The sequence below is a fragment of the Panulirus ornatus genome, chromosome 29, assembly GCF_036320965.1.
Source record: "Panulirus ornatus isolate Po-2019 chromosome 29, ASM3632096v1, whole genome shotgun sequence".
NCBI classification, from domain to species: Eukaryota; Metazoa; Arthropoda; class Malacostraca; order Decapoda; family Palinuridae; genus Panulirus; species Panulirus ornatus.
In genome coordinates this window covers 21,659,864-21,683,495 of record NC_092252.1, presented here as the reverse complement: position 1 = coordinate 21,683,495, position 23,632 = coordinate 21,659,864, and the positions used below count along the sequence as shown (strand labels likewise).

Genomic DNA, 23,632 nt, shown 5'->3' with positions numbered 1-23,632 from the left:
AAGTAACGTAAGGGTAAGAGAGATGTGTGGAAATAAAAAGAGCGTGGTTGAGAGAGCAGAAGAGGGTGTTTTGAAATGGTTTGGGCACATGGAGAGAATGAGTGAGGAGAGATTGACCAAGAGGATATATGTGTCGGAGGTGGAGGGAACGAGGAGAAGAGGGAGACCAAATTGGAGGTGGAAAGATGGAGTGAAAAAGATTTTGTGTGATCGGGGCCTGAACATGCAGGAGGGTGAAAGGAGGGCAAGAAATAGAGTGAATTGGAGTCATGTGGTATACAGGGGTTGACGTGCTGTCAGTGGATTGAAGCAAGGCATGTGAAGCGTCTGGGGTAAACCATGGAAAGCTGTGTAGGTATGTATATTTGCGTGTGTGGACGTGTGTATGTACATGTGTATGGGGGGGGGGGTTGGGCCATTTCTTTCGTCTGTTTCCTTGCGCTACCTCGCAAACGCGGGAGACAGCGACAAAGTATAAAAAAAAAAAAAAAAAAAAAAAAAAATCTCAAGTCAGCATCCAGAATGCTAGAAAATTATTTGATTGACTCTATGCACCTGGGGAAAGCATATAGAACCACTTTTGTATCAGATGAACACTGTTGAAAAGGATGGCAGAAACTAAGTGGTGTGCAAGTAGACAAAGGTTTGTGCAATTCTTCTGATCTATGTAAGAAGTAAAATAGAATTTGCATCCACATTATGTGGTTTAGTCAATTAGATTCTGGGTCTTCTGCCATGTAATTTTCCAGATGGTGCGGAACATTTATATAACATTTCATAGTTATCTGCCTTAGACTTTTAAGTTATGACTAAGGTTATGTTGTAGAATAAAGTATGACTCCTGACAATAGATGACAACAATGATGGCCAAATTATTCTTGAAGCCTGTTTTGCTATGCAGACAACTCAGTTACACCTTTGGCCATGTAACTTAATACGGCACTTACATATATTATTGTTTCCCAAAATCTTTTTTGTCCATCCTTATTTCATTCCCAATAGCTATGTTTCCACCCATTCCTATCTCTCATACAGGAACTTTGCTGAACTGTAGGTGATACAAGTGTTCCCTGGAACTTTATTCTAGTATGAGATTATTATTTATAGATGCAGGAAAACTTACTCTGTACGGTACATTAACATTTGTCAGAAAGGAACTTTAGTGTTAACTAGGAATGGAAACCTCTAGTGATATTCTCTTCTATCTTACTAATGTCTGGTCATCATCCCTGAAAGATTTTGGGGAGTCATGTGTAGTTGTCCTTGACATATCTAAGGCTTTTGACTGGTTGTGGCACTGGGGTATCATCTCTAAGCACCCTTCTTTTGGCTTCCCTCCCTTCCTCTCTGGTCCATCTATCTCTGTGGTTGTTAATAGATCAACCTCCCTCCTTTTCTCCATTAACAGTGGTGTCCCACAAGGTTCTGTTCTGTCTCTTGCGCTTTTTCTCAATAATTTCTTCTCCACAAATTATCCTATGCAGTCATATGCTGATGACTCAACACTGCATTCAACTCCATCCTTCAATTCTGCTCCCTCCTCTCTCACTCGATCTGCATCTTGTCTTGCCTCAGCTTCCTAAATAAACTCAGACTTGGATAGGATATCTCAGTGGGATACATAAAATATTTATAAGTTCAATGCCTCCAAGACCCAGTTTCTATCCATCTCTCTATCAAAAATTCCGCACAACTGTTGCCTCTCCATTGACGGTTCTGTAATTCCACCCCTTGACTCAATGAACATACTTATCATTAGTGTAACAGCCACTCTTTCGTGGAAACCCCATGTTACAGGAATAGATAAGTCTGTGTCTTAAGAAACTAGGTGTTCAGTTTAGATTTCAAAACTTCTCTTCTAAACAGTTGCTCCATTTATACAGGGGATTGGTTTGTCCTTGTATGGAGTACTGCTCTCAAGTTTAGGGTGGTTCTAGCTCTTCATCCTTATTTGACAGAGTTGAGTAGAAAGTGGTCCGCCATATGAACTGTCCCAGCATAACTTCCAAACTTGACCCCCTTGCCTTACACTGCATTGTTGGGTCACTTTCCCTTTTCTATAGGTATTGCTTTGGTGTTTGCTCCAGAGAGCTGGCTGCGTGTGTGCCTACACCACTAGCTAAACCATGCAATACTTGGCAAGCAGCTGTGTCACATGAATATTGTTTGGCCTTCAGCAACTCATGGGTGGGCTGTTTTGATACCTGCTTTTCCCCCAACACTTCGAACCTTCTTGTAACTTTCTATTCTTTCATGTCTTTCCCAGTAACTGTGACCTGGCACATTTCAAATGACAGGTTTTTCCTTTTCTCAAAAACTCATAAATACTTTTCCTTTTTTTTCCGTCGTAATTCTTTCTATATTTCAATTAAGGCCCTGTTTTGATGCGGACTTTTGTCCATGATTGGAGCCTAGAGCATAAAACATAAAAGTATTTCATAACCTCAGTCAAGTGTTTGGTGAGGGTAGAAAATCTCATGAGAAATCTTGTTCAAATTATGTAATTCTTCTTTCTTAAGGTAATTTTTTTTCTAACATGAAAGAAAAATTAGAACTGATGAATATGCATTTATCAGCTTCCTGACAAATTGGTACTGTATATATCATTTCTTAAGATCTTTAACTTTTGCTGTGAAAATTTCAAAAAATTTCAAGAACTTTTTCTTGTGAGTATTCTAGGTCCTTCTGCATGAAATTTAATTCATTATGTTGATAATACAATATTGATTATTGAGGTGTTATTCGTATGCCTTTGTTACTGTTGAAAATGTGAAGGAAGTTATAAAAAGTCATTAACACTTGCATTTTTATTTTATATATGATAGGAAAGGTAGAACACATAAAAAAATAATGCAATATTTTCAGGTCCAAAGGGGAAAACAAGGCACGAAAGGCCAGAAGCAGATCATGCAAGAGAACACAGACACCCTTAACTTCTACCGAAACATGATCCTTGGTGCAGCTGGCATATATTTTGCTGTGGGCATGATCTTCTTTGATAGCTTCCCAGCCCTGGATTTGGTATGTTATATAATGGAACACAGTAAACATGGGAAACATAAAGTGCAAGTGAAATTTGTTTAAAGATTTTAACCAATGACACAGATGATAGAGGGAGAGCTTGGATAATGAATGGACATACATTAGTTTATGTTGAGGTATCCTGTTTCACGTATGAAAAAGAAATTAGATTACATTTGGTGAGGTGTGTCTAATTTTTATTTGCACTGAATATATTTGATTTGAATGGAAGAAGGGCATGTGCAGGTAAATTGTATCGTTTATATGTGTTATTATTTATGCAACATGGGTTATTTGAAATGTTCTTGACTTAGCCATTAATCTTGCCATGCAGTTAACTTTCAGCAATAGTTGAACCAGCCTTCAGCCAAATTAACACTGGAGATAATTTCTGTACAGGTGAAATTTATTCTTTGAGGTCAACTTCTGGAAGTAGAAATTGGGTATAGATTGGAGGAAATAGTTAATACATATCAAAAGAAGGATAAAGGATGATTTAGCTTAAAAGTATGGTGAAATCGACATGATGTTTTTGGGCACAGTTTTGAGTAGATTTGAATTTTACTGGGAGGAAGGTTTGTGCTGACAAAATGAATGGTTTTAATGCATTATAGAATGAATAGGCTGAGTATAATGTAAATTGAGTTTCTGAATACATTTTATACAACTCCCTGGGGTAGGGGAGAAAGAATTCTACCTCTATATTTCTCTACATTTTGAAACCGATTTAAGGGGGTGGGAGTGGAGGACTGGAAATCCACCCTTACATTTCACTTTCTAAGAGAAGGAACAGAAGATGGAGCCAGGCAGGGAGTGCTCATCCACCTTGAAGGCTCAGGCTGGGGTGTCAGGGTGTGTTGATGTAACCAAGATGAAAAGAGAGGAGAGGTAGGTAGTGAATCTGAGGAAAGAAAGCTGGTGAAAGAATGGTTTGGAAATGTCTTGGGAGAAAAATCAGGGGTTGGTGAGAGGACAAGAGCTAAGGAAGGGGTTGCACTACTCCTGAAGCATGAGTTGTGGAATGTATGAAAGAGTTTAAGGAAGTGAATTTTAGACTGATGAGTAAAAATGTAAGTGGATGGCAAGAGATGGTTGAATATTGCTGTGTATGCATGTGGCCATGAGAAGAAAGATCATGTTGAGAGGGGCAGCTTGTGAGATACTGATCTTGTGGAGAGGAAGTTGAAAATTTGTGGAGGTTTTTGGAAAAGAGGAAACAGTGTCAGTGAGAAGAGAGTGATGAGAATCGTGAAACCTGGAAATGAGACTTGTGTGAAGAAACATTTGGAGAGACTAAGCATAGAATGGCAGAAGGTGAGAGTAAATGAAGCAAGGGGAATGGGTGAGGAATAGGAGGTGTTTAGGGAAGCAGTGCTGGCATATGCGAAAGATGGGAGTTGGGCAGTTTAGAAAGGGTAGTGAGTAGTAAGATGAAAGAGTAGAATTGCTAATAAAAGAGAAAAGAGAGGTATTTGGACTCTACTTACAGGGAAGGAATGCAAATGATCAGGGAATGTATAAGAAAAAGTGGCAGGAGGTCAAGAGGAAGTTACAGAGTTGAAAAATAGTGCAACTGAGAGTTTGGGTTAGCAAGTATCAGTAAATTTTATGGAGAATAAGATTTTTTGGAAAAACAAGAGAACAGATAGGAACATCGGCAAAAGGGGCAATAGGGGATGTGACAACAGATAGTGATGAAGTGAGGAGGAGATGGATTGAGTATTTTGGAGGACCATTGAATGTGTTTGATGATGTTATAGCAGATTTAGGGTGCTTTGGTTTAGGTGGTATGTAAAGTGAGAATCATGGAGAGTGTTTTGGTGAAGAAAAAAAGGGTGATGAAAGCCTTGCATAGGACGAAATTTTGGTATTGCAGTTGAATTTATTTAGAAAGGGGGTGACTGTGTTGTTGATTGGCTGGTAAGGAATTATCAGTATATATATGGATTATGGTGAGGTGTCTGTGGATTGGCAGAATGCATGTGTAGTGCCACTTTATAAAGGTAAGGGAAATAAAGATGAAAGTTCCAGCTACAGAGGTATAAGTTTGTTGAGTGTACCTAGTAAGATTTATGGGGGTATTGATTGAAGGGGTGAAAGCTGGTACGGTTCATCAGATTGTAAGGGAGCGGTGTGGTTTTAGAAGTGGTAGACGATGTGTGGATCATTTGTTTGCTTTGAAGAATATGTTTGAGAAAATCTTAGATAAACAGATAGATTTGTATGGGACATTTATGAATCTGGAGAAAGCATTTGTTAGGGTTGATAGAGATGCCTTGTGGAAGGTCTTAAGATTATAAGGTGTTGGAGGAAAGATTTTAAAAGCAGTAAGAAGTTTTTATCAAGGTTATAAGGCATGTGTGCAAGTTGGAAGAGAGGAGAGTGAATGGTTCCAAGTGAAGATTGATTTGCAGTAGAGGTATCTGATATCCCCTTGTTTGTTCAGTTTGTTTATGGATGGGTGGGTGGTGAGGTAGGTAAGTGCGAGTGTTGGAGAGAGGGGCGAGTATGTGGGGGAATGAAAGGGCCTGGGAAATGTATCCGTTGTTGTTTGCTGATGATAACGCACTGTTGGCAGATTCGAGTGAGAGACTGCAAAGGCTTTTGACTGAGTTTGGTAGAGTGTGTGAAAGGAGAAAGTTGAGAGTAAATGTGAATGAATATATCTATTTATCTCTCTATATCTCTGATGCCCATTCCCAACAAGAACTCCCATGAAGGAAATGGCCACGGCAAAAAAGTCTCCTTTTATCCTTGTCCCTACATCCCTCCCTTGCATACAGTCCTTGTCCTAACATGCCTCCCTTGCATACAATCCTTGTCCCTATATCCCTCCCTTGCATACTTCCATTATTTCTCTCCTTCCATTATTCTTCCACTGTATTTTCCCATGTCAGAGGTGGTTTTCCTCTCACACCAACCCTTTTAATTGTACTGCCATACACTCTCCTTGTAAACTCCCCATTCTTTCCACATGCCTAAACCACCTCAAAGTATTACATTTCACCCATTGCACCAGTCCTCAATTCGTTTCCTTTGCATTCTCTGCCATACCACATCTCTTATACACCCTCTCATTTCTTTCTTTATTGCATCCAGTCATACCACTAGCTCCTCTCAAATAGCTCATATCCACAGCCTGGATTCTTGACCTCTGTAACTCATTCCATGTCTATGTTTCAGATGCATAGGTTAGGGTTAGGAGGACTATGCTGTTGTGTAATTTTCACTTCCCTTCCATACTAACCTTTACTTTTCATTGTTCTATAAAGGTACCCAATGAATCTTCTACCCTGTACTGTTCTCCCCATATCTCTCTTACCATATCATCAAACTTACTCAAGACAGCTCCTAAATATTTAGATTATCTCACCTCTTCCAAGCTCTCTTCCCCCATATCCAAAACACAGTTGAGAAGAAGGTGTACTAAACTCGATATGATTTTCCTTGATCTATACTTTGACTGTTTCCTTTCAGGCACCTTTACTTTCATTTTACTCGCATTTACCTTCTATCATTTATACTCATACACATCATGAAAAACACTTACATTCTTCTGCAACTCCTCTCTACTTTCAGCAAACAGCACAGTATCATCCACTTATCACTAGCCATCATATCTAATCACAGCACCCCATCTTCACCCCTTTCCCTATTTTTGCTTTCTCTTCTCATATCACCCCCATCCATATATATTATTTATATTTTTTTATATTTAATTGCTGTTTCCCATGCCAGTGAGGTAGCACCAGGAAACAGACAAAGAATGGCCCACGCACACATATTTATGTTTTATATTTATTTTGCTTTGTCGCTGTCTCCCGCATTAGCGAAGTAGCGCAAGGAAACAGACGAAAGAATGGCCCAACCCACCCACATGCACATGTATATACATACATGTCCACACATGTAAATATACATACCTATACATCTCAACGTATACATATATATATACACTCAAACATATACATATATACACATGTACATAATTCATACTGTCTGCCTTTATTCATTCTCATCGCCTCCTCGCCACACATGAAATAACAACCCCCTCCCTCCTTATGTGTGCGAGGTAGCGCTAGGAAAGACAACAAAGGCCCCATTCATTCACACTCAGTCTCTAGCTGTCATGTTTGCACCGAAAACCACAGCTCCCTTTCCACATCCAGGCCCCACAGAACTTTCCCTGGTTTACCCCAGACGCTTCACATGCCTCGTTCAATCCACTGACAGCACGCCGACCCCGGTATACCACATCGTTCCAGTTCACTCCTTGCACACCTTTCACCCTCCTGCATGTTCAGGCCCCGATCACTCAAAATCTTTTTCACTCCATCTTTCCACCTCCAATTTGGTCTCCCACTTCTCCTCGTTCCCTCCACCTCTGACACATATATCCTCTTTGTCAATCTTTCCTCATTCATTCTCTCCATGTGACCAAACCATTTCAAAACACCCTCCTCTGCTCTCTCAACCACACTTTTTTTATTACCACACATCTCTCTTACCCAATTATTACTTACTCGATCAAACCACCTTACACCACATATTGTCCATAGACATCTCATTTCCAACACATCCACCATCCTGCGCACAACTCTATCCATAGCCCACGCCTCACATCCATACAACATTGGTGGCACCACTATTCCCTCACACATACCCATTTTTGCTTTTTGAGATAATGTTCTCGACTTCCACACATTCTTCAAGGCTCCCAGAACTTTCGCCCCCTTCCCCACCCTATGATTCACTTCTGCTTCCATGGTTCCATCTGCTGCCAAATCCACTCCCAGATATCTAAAACACTTCACTTCCTCCAGTTTTTCTCCATTCAAACTTACCTCCCAATTGACTTGACCCTCAACCCTGCTGTACCTAATAACCTTGCTCTTATTCACATTTACTCTCAACTTTCTTCTTTCACACACTTTACCAAACTCAGTCACCAGCTTCTGCAGTTTCTCACATGAATCAGCCACCAGCGCTGTATCATCAGCGAACAACTGACTCACTTCCCAAGCTCTCTCATCCACAACAGACTGCATACTTGCCCCTCTTTCCAAAACTCTTGCATTCACCTCCCTAACAACCCCATCCATAAACAAATTAAACAACCATGGAGACATCACACACCCCTGCCGCAAACCTACATTCACTGAGAACCAATCACTTTCCTCTCTTCCTACACGTACACATGCCTTACATCCTCGATAAAAACTTTTCACTGCTTCTAACAACTTGCCTCCCACACCATATATTCTTAATACCTTCCACAGAGCATCTCTATCAACTCTATCATATGCTTTCTCCAGATCCATAAATGCAACATACAAATCCATTTGCTTTTCTAAGTATTTCTCACATACATTCTTCAAAGCAAACACCTGATCCACACATCCTCTACCACTTCTGAAACCACACTGCTCTTCCCCAATCTGATGCTCTGTACATGCCTTCACCCTCTCAATCAATACCCTCCCATATAATTTACCAGGAATACTCAACAAACTTATACCTCTGTAATTTGAGCACTCACTCTTATCCCCTTTGCCTTTGTACAATGGCACTATGCACGCATTCTGCCAGTCCTCAGGCACCTCACCATGAGTCATACATACATTAAATAACCTTACCAACCAGTCAACAATACAGTCACCCCCTTTTTTAATAAATTCCACTGTAATACCATCCAAACCTGCTGCCTTGCCGGCTTTCATCTTCCGCAAAGCTTTTACTACCTCTTCTCTGTTTACCAAATCATTTTCCCTAACCCTTTCACTTTGCACACCACCTCGACCAAAACACCCTATATCTGCCACTCTATCATCAAACACATTCAACAAACCTTCAAAATACTCACTCCATCTTCTTCTCACATCACCACTACTTGTTATCACCTCCCCATTTGCACCCTTCACTAAAGTTCCCATTTGCTCCCTTGTCTTACGCACTTTATTTACCTCCTTCCAGAACATCTTTTTATTCTCCCTAAAATTTAATGATACTCTCTCACCCCAACTCTTATTTGCCCTTTTTTTCACCTCTTGCACCTTTCTCTTGACCTCCTGTCTCTTTCTTTTATACATCTCCCACTCAGTTGCATTTTTTCCCTGCAAAAATCGTCCAAATGCCTCTCTCTTCTCTTTCACTAATACTCTTACCTCTTCATCCCACCACTCACTACCCTTTCTAATCAACCCACCTCCCACTCTTCTCATGCCACAAGCATCTTTTGCGCAATCCATCACTGATTCCCTAAATATATCCCATTCCTCCCCCACTCCCCTTACTTCCATTGTTCTCACCTTTTTCCATTCTGTACTCAGTCTCTCCTGGTACTTCCTCACACAGGTCTCCTTCCCAAGCTCACTTACTCTCACCACCCTCTTCACCCCAACATTCACTCTTCTTTTCTGAAAACCCATACAAATCTTCACCTTAGCCTCCACAAGATAATGATCAGACATCCCTCCAGTTGCACCTCTCAGCACATTAACATCCAAAAGTCTCTCTTTCGCGCGCCTGTCAATTAACACGTAATCCAATAACGCTCTCTGGCCATCTCTCCTACTTACATAAGTATACTTATGTATATCTCGCTTTTTAAACCAGGTATTCCCAATCATCAGTCCTTTTTCAGCATATAAATCTACAAGCTCTTCACCATTTCCATTTACAACACTGAACACCCCATGTATACCAATTATTCCCTCAACTGCCACATTACTCACCTTTGCATTCAAATCACCCATCACTATAACCCGGTCTCGTGCATCAAAACCACTAACACACTCATTCAGCTGCTCCCAAAACACTTGCTTCTCATGATCTTTCTTCTCATGCCCAGGTGCATATGCACCAATAATCACCCATCTCTCTCCATCAACTTTCAGTTTTACCTATATTAATTGAGAATTTACTTTCTTACATTCTATCACATACTCCCACCACTCCTGTTTCAGGAATACTGCTACTCCTTCCCTTGCTCTTGTCCTCTCACTAACCCCTGACTTTACTCCCAAGACATTCCCAAACCATACATATACATAACATATACATGTATACATACATATATACACATACACAGACATATACATATATACACATGTACACATTCACACCTGCTCACCTTCACCCATTCCCGTGCTACCCCACCCCACAGGAAACAGTATCACTACCCCCTGGTTCAGTGAGGTAGCTCCTGGAAAACAGACAAAAAAGGCCACATTCATTCACACTCAGTCTCTAGGTGTCATGTGTAATGCACTGAAACCACAGCTCCCCATCCATATCCGGGCTCCACAGACCTTTCCATGGTTTACCCCAGATGTTTCACATGCCGTGGCTCATTCCATTAACAGCACGTCAACCCTGATATACTACATCATCCTTTCTTTCTTTTTCTTTCAAACTATTCGCCATTTCCCACATTAGCGAGGTAGCGTTAAGAACAGAGGACTGGGCCTTGAGGGAATACCCTCACCTGGCCCAATTCTCTGTTCCTTGCACACCTCTCACTCTCCTGTATGTTCAGGCCCCGATTGCTCAAAATCTTTTTCACTCCATCCTTTCACCTCCAATTTGATCTCCTGCTTCTTCTTGTTCCCTCCACCTCTGACACATATATCCTCCATGTCGGTCTTTCCTCACTTATTCTCTCCATATGTCCAAACCATTTCAACACACCCTTCTCTGTTCTCTCAACCACACCCTTTTGATTTCCGCACATCTCTCTTACCCTTTCATTACTTACTCAATCAAACCACCTCACACTACATATTGTCTTTAAAACATCTAATTTCAAACACACCCACCCTCCTCTGTACAACCTTATATAGAGCCCGTGCTTCTCTACCATATGACATTGTTAGAACTACTTTTCCTTCAAACATACCAATTTTTGCTCTCCGAGATAATGTTCTCTCCTTCCACACTTTCTTCATTGCTCCCAGAACCTTTACCCCCTCCCCCACCCTGTGACTCACTTCTGCTTCCGTGGTTCCATTTGCTGCTAAGTCCACTTTGAGATATCTAATATATAGGCATGTAAAAGAGAGACTTTTGGATGTAAATGTGCTGAGAGGGGCACCTGGAGGAATGTCTGATCACCATCTTTTGGAGGCAAAGGTGAAGATTTGTAGAGTTTTCAAAATAGAAGAGAGAATGTTGGGGAGAAATGAGTTGTGAGAGTAAGTGAGCTTGGAAAGGAGACTTGTGTGAGGAAGTACCAGGAGAGATTGAGTGTAGAATGGCAAAAGGTGAGAGCAAATGACGTGAGGGGAGTGGATAAGTAATGGGATGTATTTAGGGAAGCAGTGCTGGCTTCTGCAAAAGATGCATGTGGCATGAGATAGGTGGGAGGTGGGCAGATTAGAAAGGGTAGTGAGTGGTGGGATGAAGAAGTAAAGTTGTTGGTGAAAGAGAAATGAGAGGCATTTGGATGGTACTTGCAAGGAAGGAGTGCAAATGATTGGGAGATGTATAAAAGAAAGCAGCAGGAAGTTAAGAAAAAGGTGTAAGGGTTGAAAAAGAGGGCAAATGAGAGTTGGGATGAGAGAGTATCATTAAACTTTAGGGTGAATAAAAAGATGTTTTGGAAGGAGGTAAATAATGTACAAAAGACAAGAGAACAAATGGGAACATTGGTGAAGGTGCAAGAGGGGAAATAATAACTAGAAGTGATGAAGTGAGAATGAGATGGAATGAGTATTTTGAAGGTTTGTTGAATGTGTTTTATGATAGAGTGGCAGATATAGGATGTTTTGGTCGGGGTGGAGTGTGAAGTGAGAGGGTTAGGGAGAATGGTTTGGTTAAGAGAGAAGAGTTAGTGAATGCCTTTCGGAAGATGAAATCCAGCTAGGTGGCGGCCTTGGATGATACTGCAGTGGAATTTATCAAGAAAGGGGGTGACTGTGATGTTAGTTGGTTGGTAAGGATACTCAGTGCATATATGGATCATGGTGAAGTGCCTGAGGATTGGTGGAATGCATGCATAGTGCCATTGTACAAAGGCAAAGGGGATAAAGGTGAGTGTTCATACTATAGAGGCATAAGTTTGTTGAGTATTCTTGGGAAATTTTATGGTAGGGTATTGATTTAGTGGGTGAAGGCATATACAGAGCATCAGATTGGGGAAGAGCAGTGTGGTTTCAGAAGTGGTAGAGGATGTGTGAATCAGGTGTTTGCTTTGAAGAATGTGTGTAAGAAATGCTTAGAAAAACAGATGGATTTGTATGTAGCATTTATGGATCTGGAGAAGGCATATGATAGGGTGGATAGAGATGCTTTGTGGAAGGTCTTAAAGAGTATATGGTATGGGAGGCAAGTTGCTAGGAAAAGTGAGTTTTTGCCAAGGATTTGAGGCATTTGTACGAGTAGGAAGAGAGGAGAGTGATTGGTTCTCAGTGAATGTCGGTCTGCGGCAGGGGTGTGTGATGTCCCCATGGTTGTTTAATTTGTTTATGGATGGGGTGGTTAGGGAAGTAAATGCAAGAGTTTTGGATAGAGGGATGAGTATGCAGTCTGTTGTGGATGAGAGGGCCTGGGGAGTGAGTCAGTTGTTTGCTGATGATACAGATTTAGTGGCTAATTCGAGTTAGAAACTGCAGAGGTTGGTGACTGAGTATGGAAAAGTGTGTGAAAGGAGAAAGAGTAAGTGTGAATAAGAGCAAGGTTATCAGGTACAGTAGGGTTGAGGGACAAGTTGGTGGGGATGGAAGTTTGAATGGAGAAAGATTGGCAGAAGTGAAGTGTTTTAGATATCTGGGAGTGGACTTACCAGCGAATGGAACCATGGAAGCAGAAGTGAATCACAGGGTTGGGGAAGGGGCGAAGGTTCTAGGGGCGATGAAGAATCTGTGGAAGGAGAGGGCGTTGTCTTGGAGAGCAGAGATAGTTATGTTTCAAGGAATAGTAGTTCCAAGAATATTGTATGGTTGTGAAGCATGGGTTATAGATAGGGTTGTATGGAGGAGAGTGGATGTGTTGGAAATTAAATGTTTGAGGACAATATGTGGTGTGAGGTGGTTTGATTAAGTAATGAAAGGGTAAGAGAGATGTGTGGAATTAAAAAGTGTGGTTGAGAGAACAGAAGAGGGTGTGTTGAAATGGTTTGGACATATGGGGAGAATGAGTGAGGAAAAATTGACAAAGAGGATATATGTATTGGAGGTGGAGGGAACAAGAAGTGGGAGACCAAATTGGAGGTGGAAGGATGGAGTGAAAAAGATTTTAGGCCTTAACATACAGGAGGGTGAGAGGCATGCTAGGAATAGAGTGCATTGGAATGATGTGGCATACCAGGGTCGATATGTTGTCAGTGGACTGAACCAGGGCATGTGAAACATTTGGGGTAAACCATGGAAAGGTCTATGGGGCCTGCATGTGGATATGGATTTTTTCACACATATTCGCCACCTCCCGCATCAGCAGGGTAGTACTAAGAACAGAAGACTGAGCCTTAGAGGAAGTATCCTCACTTGGCCCCCTTCTCTGTTCCCTCTTTTGGAATATTGAAAATGGGAGGGAAGGATTTCCAGCCGGCCATTCCCAACGTTTTAGTCACCTTCTACAAACTGCAGGGAATGGGTGAGAAGAATCTTTCTCCCCTATCTCTAGGGATGATATTTATGTATGTATATAGATGTATATATATTTCTTTCATACTATTCGCCATTTCCAGCATTAGCGAGGTAGCGTTAAGCAGAGGACTGGGCCTTTGAGGGAATATCCTCACCTGGCCCCTTTCTCTGTTCCTTCTTTTGGAAAATTAAAAAAGAAAAAAAAAAAGAGAGGGGAGGATTTCCAGCCCCCCACTCCCTTCCCTTTTAGTCGCCTTCTACGACACGCAGGGAATACGTGGGAAGTATTCTTTCTCCCCTATCCCCAGGGATAATGTATTTATATGTATATATATATTCATTTATTTATTTATTCTGTTTATTTATTTTGCTTTGTCGTTGTCTCCTGCGTTAGCGAGGTAGTGTAAGGAAACAGACGAAAGAATGGCCCAACCCACCCACATACACATGCATATACATACACGTCCACACACGCAAATATACATACCTATACATCTCCATGTATACGTATATATATACACACACAGACATATATAAACACACAGACATAATTCATACTGTCTGCCTTTATTCATTCCCATCGCCACCTCGCCACACATGGAATAACAACCCCCTCCCCACTCATGTGTGCGAGTTAGCGCTAGGAAAAGACAACAAAGGTCCCATTCGTTCACACTCAGTCTCTAGCTCTCATGTAATAATGCACCAAAACCACAGCTCTATATATATATATTTATATTTATATTTATTTTGCTTTGTCGCTGTCTCCCGCGTTTGCGAGGTAGCGCAAGGAAACAGACAAAAGAAATGGCCCAACCCACCCCCATACACATGTATATACATACACGTCCACACACGCAAATATACATACCTATACATCTCATGTACACATATATATACACACACACAGACACATACATATATACCCATGCACACAATTCACACTGTCTGCCTTTATTCATTCCCATCGCCACCTTGCCACTCATGGAATACCATCCCCCTCCCCCCCTCATGTGTGCGAGGTAGCGCTAGGAAAAGGCAACAAAGGCCCCATTCGTTCACACTCAGTCTCTAGCTGTCATGCAATAATGCCCGAAACCACAGCTCCCTTTCCACATCGAGGCCCCACACAACTTTCCATGGTTAACCCCAGACGCTTCACATGCCCTGCTTCAATCCACTGACAGCACGTCAACCCCGGTATACCACATCAATCCAATTCACTCTATTCCTTGCCCGCCTTTCACCCTCCTGCATGTTCAGGCGCTGATCACTCAAAATCTTTTTCACTCCATCTTTCCACCTCCAATTTGGTCTCCCACTTCTCCTCGTTCCCTCCACCTCCGACACATATATCCTCTTGGTCAATCTTTCCTCACTCATTCTCTCCATATGCCCAAACTATTTCAAAACACCCTCTTCTGCTTTCACAACCACGCTCTTTTAATTTCCACACATCTCTCTTACCCTTACATTACTTACTCGATCAAACCACCTCACATCACACATTGTCCTCAAACATATCATTTCCAGCACATCCACGCTCCTGCGCACAACTCTATCCATAGCCCACGCCTCGCAACCATACAACATTGTTGGAACCACTATTCCTTCAAACATACCCATTTTTGCTTACTGAGATAATGTTCTTGACTTCCAAACATTCTTCAAGGCTCCCAGGATTTTCGCCCCTTCCCCTACCTTATGATTCACTTCCGCTTCCATGGTTCCATCCGCTGTCAGATCCACTCCCAGATATCTAAAACACTTTACATCCTCCAGTTTTTCTCCATTCAAACTTACCTCCCAATTGACTTGACCCTCAACCCTACTGTACCTAATAACCTTGCTCTTATTCACATTTACTCTTAACTTTCTTCTTTCACACACTTTACCAAACTCAGTCACCAGCTTCTGCAGTTTCTCACATGAATCAGCCACCAGTGCTGTATCATCAGTGAACAACAACTGACTCACTTCCCAAGCTCTCTCATCCACAACAGACTTCATACTTGCCCCTCTTAACAAAACTCTTGCATTCACCTCCCTAACAACCCCATCCATAAACAAATTAAACAACCATGGAGACATCACACACCCCTGCCACAAACCTACATTTACTGAGAACCAATCACTTTCCTCTCTTCCTACACGTACACATGCCTTACCTCCTCTATAAAAACTTTTCACTGCTTCTAACAACTTGCCTCCCACACCATATATTCTTAAAACCTTCCACAGAGCATCTCTATCAACTCTATCATATGCCTTCTCCAGATCCATAAATGCTACATACAAATCCATTTGTTTTTCTAAGTATTTCTCGCATACATTCTTCAAAGCAAACACCTGATCCACACATCCTCTACCACTTCTGAAACCACACTGCTCTTCCCCAATCTGATGCTCTGTACATGCCTTCCCCTCTCAATCAATACCCTCCCATATAATTTACCAGGAATACTCAACAAACTTATACCTCTGTAATTTGAGCACTCACTCTTATCCCCTTTGCCTTTGTACAATGGCACTATGCACGCATTCCGCCAATCCTCAGGCACCTCACCATGAATCATACATACATTAAATAACCTTACCAACCAGTCAACAATACAGTCACCCCCTTTTTTAATAAATTCCACTGCAATACCATCCAAACCTGCTGCTTTGCCGGCTTTCATCTTCCGTAAAGCTTTTACTACCTCTTCTCTATTTACCAAATCATTTTCCCTAACCCTCTCACTTTCCACACCACCTCGACCAAGACACCCCACATCTGCCACTCTATCATCAAACACATTCAAGAAACCTTCAAAATACTCACTCCATCTCCTTCTCACATCACCACTACTTGTTATCACCTCCCCATTAGCTCCCTTCACTGAAGTTCCCATTTGCTCCCTTGTCTTACGCACTTTATTTACCTCCTTCCAAAACATCTTTTTATTCTCCCTGAAATTTGATGATACTCTCTCACCCCAACTCTCATTTGCCCTCTTTTTCACCCATTGCACCTTTCTCTTAACCTCCTGCCTCGTTCTTTTATACCTCTTCCACTCGTTTGCATTTTTTCCCTGCAAAAGTCGTTCAAATGTCTCTCTCTTCTTCATCCCACCATTCACTACCTTTTCTAATCAACCCACCTCCCACGCTTCTCATGCCACAAGGATCTTTTGCGCAAGCCATCACTGATTCCCTAAATACATCCCATTCCTACCCCACTCCCCTTACCTCCTTTGTTCTCACCTTTTTCCATTCTGTACTCAGTCTCTCCTGGTACTTCCTCACACAAGTCTCCTTCCCAAGCTCACTTACTCTCACCACTCTCTTCACCCCAACATTCTCTCTTCTTTTCTGAAAACCCCCACAAATCTTCACCTTCGCTTCCACAGGATAATGATCAGACATCCCTCCAGTTGCAACTCTCAGCACATTAACATCCAAAAGTCTCTCTTTCGTGCGTCTATCAATTAACACGTAATCCAATAGCGCTCTCTGGCCATCTCTCCTACTTACATACGTATACTTATGTATATCTCGCTTTTTAAACCAGGTATTCCCAATCACCAGTCCTTTTTCAGCACATAAATCTACAAGCTCTTCACCATTTCCATTTACAACACTGAACACTCCATGTATACCAATTATTCCCTCAACTGCCACAATACTCACCTTTGCATTCAAATCACCCATCACTATAACCCGGTCTTTTGCATCAAAACCACTAACACACTCATTCAGCTGCTCCCAAAACACTTGCCTCTCATGATCTTTCTTCTCATGCCCAGGTGCATATGCACCAATAATCGCCCATCTCTCTCCATCAGCTTTCAGTTTTACCCATATCAATCTAGAATTTACTTTCTTACACTCTATCACATACTCCCACAACTCCTGATTCATTTATATATATATTTTTTTTTTTTTTTTTGTCTCCCGCGTTTGCGAGGTAGCGCAAGGAAACAGACGAAAGAAATGGCCCAACCCCCCCCCCCCATACACATGTATATACATACGTCCACATACGCAAATATACATACCTACACAGCTTTCCATGGTTTACCCCAGACTCTTCACATGCCCTGATTCAATCCACTGACAGCACGTCAACCCCGGTATACCACATCGATCCAATTCACTCTATTCCTTGCCCTCCTTTCACCCTCCTGCATGTTCAGGCCCCGATCACACAAAATCTTTTTCACTCCATCTTTCCACCTCCAATTTGGTCTCCCACTTCTCCTCGTTCCCTCCACCTCCGACACATATATCCTCTTGGTCAGTCTTTACTCACTCATTCTCTCCATGTGCCCAAACCATTTCAAAACACCTTCTTCTGCTCTCTCAACCACGCTCTTTATATTTCCACACATCTCTCTTACCCTTATGTTACTTACTCGATCAAACCACCTCACACCACACATTGTCCTCAAATATCTCATTTCCAGCACATCCATCCTCCTGCGCACAACTCTATCCATAGCCCACGCCTCGCAACCATGCAACATTGTTGGAACCACTATTCCTTCAAACATACCCATTTTTGCTTTCCGAGATAATGTTCTCGACTTTTACACATTCTTCAAGGCTCCCAGAATTTTCGCCCCCTCCCCCACCCAATGATCCACTTCCGCTTCCATGGTTCCATCCGCTGCCAGATCCACTCCCAGATATCTAAAACACTTTACTTCCTCCAGTTTTTCTCCTTTCAAACTTACCTCCCAATTGACTTGACCCTCAACCCTACTGTACCTAATAACCTTGCTCTTATTCGCATTTACTCTTAACTTTCTTCTTTCACACACTTTACCAAACTCAGTCACCAGCTTCTGCAGTTTCTCACATGAATCAGCCACCAGCGCTGTATCATCAGCGAACAACAACTGACTCACTTCCCAAGCTCTCTCATCCTCAACAGACTGCATACTTGCCCCTCTTTCCAAAACTCTTGCATTCACCTCCCTAACAACCCCATCCATAAACAGATTAAACAACCATGGAGACATCACACACCCCTGCCGCAAACCTACATACACTGAGAACCAATCACTTTCCTCTCTTCCTACATGTACACATATATATATATATATATATATATATATATATATATATATATTCTCTGTGGAAGGTATTAAGAATATATGGTGTGGGAGGCAAGTTGTTAGAAGCAGTGAAAAGTTTTTATCAAGGATGTAAGGCATGTGTACGTGTAGGAAGAGAGGAAAGTGATTGGTTCTCAGTGAATGTAGGTTTGTGGCAGGGGTGTGTGATGTCTCCATGGTTGTTTAATTTGTTTATGGATGGGGTTGTTAGGGAGGTGAATGCAAGAGTTTTGGAAAGAGGGGCAAGTATGAAGTCTGTTGTGGATGAGAGAGCTTGGGAAGTGAGTCAGTTGTTGTTCACTGATGATACAGCGCTGGTGGCTGATTCATGTGAGAAACTGCAGAAGCTGGTGACTGAGTTTGGTAAAGTGTGTGGAAGAAGAAAGTTAAGAGTAAATGTGAATAAGAGCAAGGTTATTAGGCACAGTAGGGTTGAGGGTCAAGTCAATTGGGAAGTAATTTTGAATGGAGAAAAACTGGAGGAAGTAAAGTGTTTTAGATATCTGGGAGTGGATCTGGCAGCGGATGGAACCATGGAAGCGGAAGTGGATCATAGGGTAGGGGAGGGGGCGAAAATTCTGGGAGCCTTGAAGAATGTGTGGAAGTCAAGAACATTATCTCGGAAAGCAAAAATGGGTATTTTTGAAGGAATAGTGGTTCCAACAATGTTGTATGGTTGCGAGGCGTGGGCTATGGATAGAGTTGTGCACAGGAGGATGGATGTGCTGGAAATGAGATGTTTGAGGACAATGTGTGGAGTGAGGTGGTTTGATCGAGTAAGTAACATAAGGGTAAGAGAGATGTGTGGAAATAAAAAGAGCGTGGTTGAGAGAGCAGAAGAGGGTGTTTTGAAATGGTTTGGGCATGTGGAGAGAATGAGTGAGGAAAGATTGACCAAGAGGATATATGTGTCGGAGGTGGAGGGAACGAGAAGTGGGAGACCAAATTGGAGGTGGAAAGGTTGAGTGAAAAAGATTTTTTGTGATTGGGGCCTGAACATGCACGAGGGTGAAAGGAGGGCAAGGAATAGAGTGAAATGGATTGATGTGGTATACCGGGGTTGACGTGCTGTCAGTGGGTTGAATCAGGGCATATGAAGCGTCTGGGGTAAACCATGGAAAGCTGTGTAGGTATGTACATTTGTGTGTGTGGACGTATGTATATACATGTGTATGGGGGTGGGTTGGGCCATTTCTTTCGTCTGTTTCCTTGCGCTACCTCGCAAACGCGGGAGACAGCGACAAAGCAAAAGAAAAAAAAAATATACATATATATGTATATATATATATATATATATATATATATATATATATATATATATATATATATATATATATATATATATATTTTTTTTTTTTTATACTTTGTCGCTGTCTCCCGCGTTTGCGAGGTAGCGCAAGGAAACAGACGAAAGAAATGGCCCAACCCTCCCCCCCCCATACACATGTATATACATACGTCCCACACGCAAATATACATACCTACACAACTTTCCATGGTTTACCCCAGACGCTTCACATGCCTTGATTCAGTCCACTGACAGCACGTCAACCCCGGTATACCACATCGCTCCAATTCACTCTATTCCTTGCCCTCCTTTCACCCTCCTACATGTTCAGGCCCCGATCACACAAAATCTTTTTCACTCCATCTTTCCACCTCCAATTTGGTCTCCCTCTTCTCCTCGTTCCCTCCACCTCCGACACATATATCCTCTTGGTCAATCTTTCCTCACTCATTCTATCCATGTGCCGAAACCACTTCAAAACACCCTCTTCTGCTCTCTCAACCACGCTCTTTTTATTTCCACACATCTCTCTTACCCTTACGTTACTCACTCGATCAAACCACCTCACACCACACATTGTCCTCAAACATCTCATTTCCAGCACATCCATCCTCCTGCGCACAACTCTATCCATAGCCCACGCCTCGCAACCATACAACATTGTTGGAACCACTATTCCTTCAAACATACCCATTTTTGCTTTCCGAGATAATGTTCTCGACTTCCACACATTCTTCAAGGCTCCCAGAATTTTCGCCCCCTCCCCCACCCTATGATCCACTTCCGCTTCCATGGTTCCATCCGCTGCCAGATCCACTCCCAGATATCTAAAACACTTCACTTCCTCCAGTTTTTCTCCATTCAAACTCACCACCCAATTGACTTGACCCTCAACCCTACTGTACCTAATAACCTTGCTCTTAGTCACATTTACTCTTAACTTTCTTCTTCCACACACTTTACCAAACTCAGTCACCAGCTTCTGCAGTTTCTCACATGAATCAGCCACCAGCGCTGTATCATCAGCGAACAACAACTGACTCACTTCCCAAGCTCTCTCATCCCCAACAGACTTCATACTTGCCCCTCTTTCCAAAACTCTTGCATTTACCTCCCTAACAACCCCATCCATAAACAAATTAAACAACCATGGAGACATCACACACCCCTGCCGCAAACCTACATTCACTGAGAACCAATCACTTTCCTCTCATCCTACACGTACACATGCCTTACATCCTCGATAAAAACTTTTCACTGCTTCTAACAACTTTCCTCCCACACCATATATTCTTAATACCTTCCACAGAGCATCTCTATCAACTCTATCATATGCCTTCTCCAGATCCATAAATGCTACATACAAATCCATTTGCTTTTCTAAGTATTTCTCACATACATTCTTCAAAGCAAACACCTGATCCACACATCCTCTACCACTTCTGAAACCACACTGCTCTTCCCCAATCTGATGCTCTGTACATGCCTTCACCCTCTCAATCAATACCCTCACATATAATTTACCAGGAATACTCAACAAACTTATACCTCTGTAATTTGAGCACTCACTCTTATCCCCTTTGCCTTTGCACAATGGCACTATGCACGCATTCCGCCAATCCTCAGGCACCTCACCATGAGTCATACATACATTAAATAACCTTACCAACCAGTCAACAATACAGTCACCCCCTTTTTTAATAAATTCCACTGCAATACCATCCAAACCTGCTGCCTTGCCGGCTTTCATCTTCCGCAAAGCTTTCACTACCTCTTCTCTGTTTACCAAATCATTTTCCCTAACCCTCTCACTTTGCACACCACCTCGACCAAAACACCCTATATCTGCCACTCTATCATCAAACACATTCAACAAACCTTCAAAATACTCACTCCATCTCCTTCTCACATCACCACTACTTGTTATCACCTCCCCATTTGCGCCCTTCACTGAAGTTCCCATTTGCTCCCTTGTCTTACGCACTTTATTTACCTCCTTCCAGAACATCTTTTTATTCTCCCTAAAATTTAATGATACTCTCTCACCCCAACTCTCATTTGCCCTTTTTTTCACCTCTTGCACCTTTCTCTTGACCTCCTGTCTCTTTCTTTTATACATCTCCCACTCAATTGCATTTTTTCTCTGCAAAAATCGTCCAAATGCCTCTCTATTCTCTTTCACTAATACTCTTACTTCTTCATCCCACCACTCACTACCCTTTCTAATCAACCCACCTCCCACTCTTCTCATGCCACAAGCATCTTTTGCGCAATCCATCACTGATTCCCTAAATACATCCCATTCCTCCCCCACTCCCCTTACTTCCATTGTTCTCACCTTTTTCCATTCTGTACTCAGTCTCTCCTGGTACTTCCTCACACAGGTCTCCTTCCCAAGCTCACTTACTCTCACCACCCTCTTCACCCCAACATTCACTCTTCTTTTCTGAAAACCCATACAAATCTTCACCTTAGCCTCCACAAGATAATGATCAGACATCCCTCCAGTTGCACCTCTCAGCACATTAACATCCAAAAGTCTCTCTTTCGCACGCCTGTCAATTAACACATAATGCAATAACGCTCTCTGGCCATCTCTCCTACTTACATAAGTATACTTATGTATATCTCGCTTTTTAAACTAGGTATTCCCAATCATCAGTCCTTTTTCAGCACATAAATCTACAAGCTCTTCATATATATATATATATATATATATATATATATATTATCCCTGGGGATAGGGGAGAAAGAATACTTCCCATGTATTCCCTGCGTGTCGTAGAAGGCGACTAAAAGGGAAGGGAGCGGGAGGCTGGAAATCCTCCCCTCATTTTTTTTTTTTTTTCTTTTCCAAAAGAAGAAACAGAGAAAGGGGCTAGGTGAGGATAATCCCTCAAAGGCCCAGTCCTCATCCTCTGTTCTTAACGCTACCTCGCTAGTGTGGGAAATGGCGATTAGTATAAAAGAAAAAAAATATATATAGGGGATAGGGGAGAAAGAATACTTCCCACGTAGTCCCTGCATGTCGTAGAAGGCGACTAAAAGGGAAGGGAGCGGGGGGCTGGAAATCCTCCCCTCTCGTTTTTTTTTTTTTTTTGATTTTCCAGGGGGAGGAGCAGAGAAGGGGGCCAGGTGGGGATGTTCCCTCAGGGGCCCAGTCCTGAGTTCTTGGCGCTACCTCGCTATCGCGGGAAGTGGCGAGTAGTATGAAAAAAAAAAAAAAAAAAAAAATATATATATATATATATATATATATATATATATATATATATATATATATATATCTTTTCTTTCTTTCAAACTATTCGCCATTTCCCGCATTAGCGAGGTAGCGTTAAGAACAGAGGACTGGGCCTTTGAGGGAATACCCTCACCTGGCCCAATTGTCTGTTCCTTCTTTTGGAAAAAAAAAAAAAAAAAAAAAAAAACCCGAGAGGGGAGGATTTCCAGCCCCCCGCTCCCTCCCCTTTTAGTCGCCTTCTACGACACGCAGGGAATACGTGGGAAGTACTCTTAATCCCCTATCCACAGGGATAAATATATATATATATATATATATATATATATATATATATATATATATATATATATATATACATACGTCCACACACGCAAATATACATACCTACAGAGCT

The 23,632-nt window shown here is 41.9% G+C and overlaps 1 protein-coding gene across 5 annotated transcripts in view; it reads left to right on the top strand.

Moving 5' to 3' along the window:
- LOC139758185 (transmembrane protein 208) overlaps positions 1–23,632 on the top strand; it is a 144,127-nt gene that overhangs the window by 17,399 nt on the left and 103,096 nt on the right. For 4 of the 5 annotated variants that reach the window (XR_011714784.1, XR_011714785.1, XM_071679397.1 and 1 more), the window contains exon 1: positions 2,851–3,021. Coding sequence is in view for 3 of the 5 variants with exons in the window: in XM_071679397.1 (XP_071535498.1) it covers positions 2,851–3,021 (171 nt within the window). In the remaining 2 variants the exon portion in view is untranslated. Of the gene's footprint in view, positions 1–2,850; positions 3,022–23,632 lie in introns of those variants that run through there. The other variant, XM_071679398.1, reaches the window with a different exon arrangement.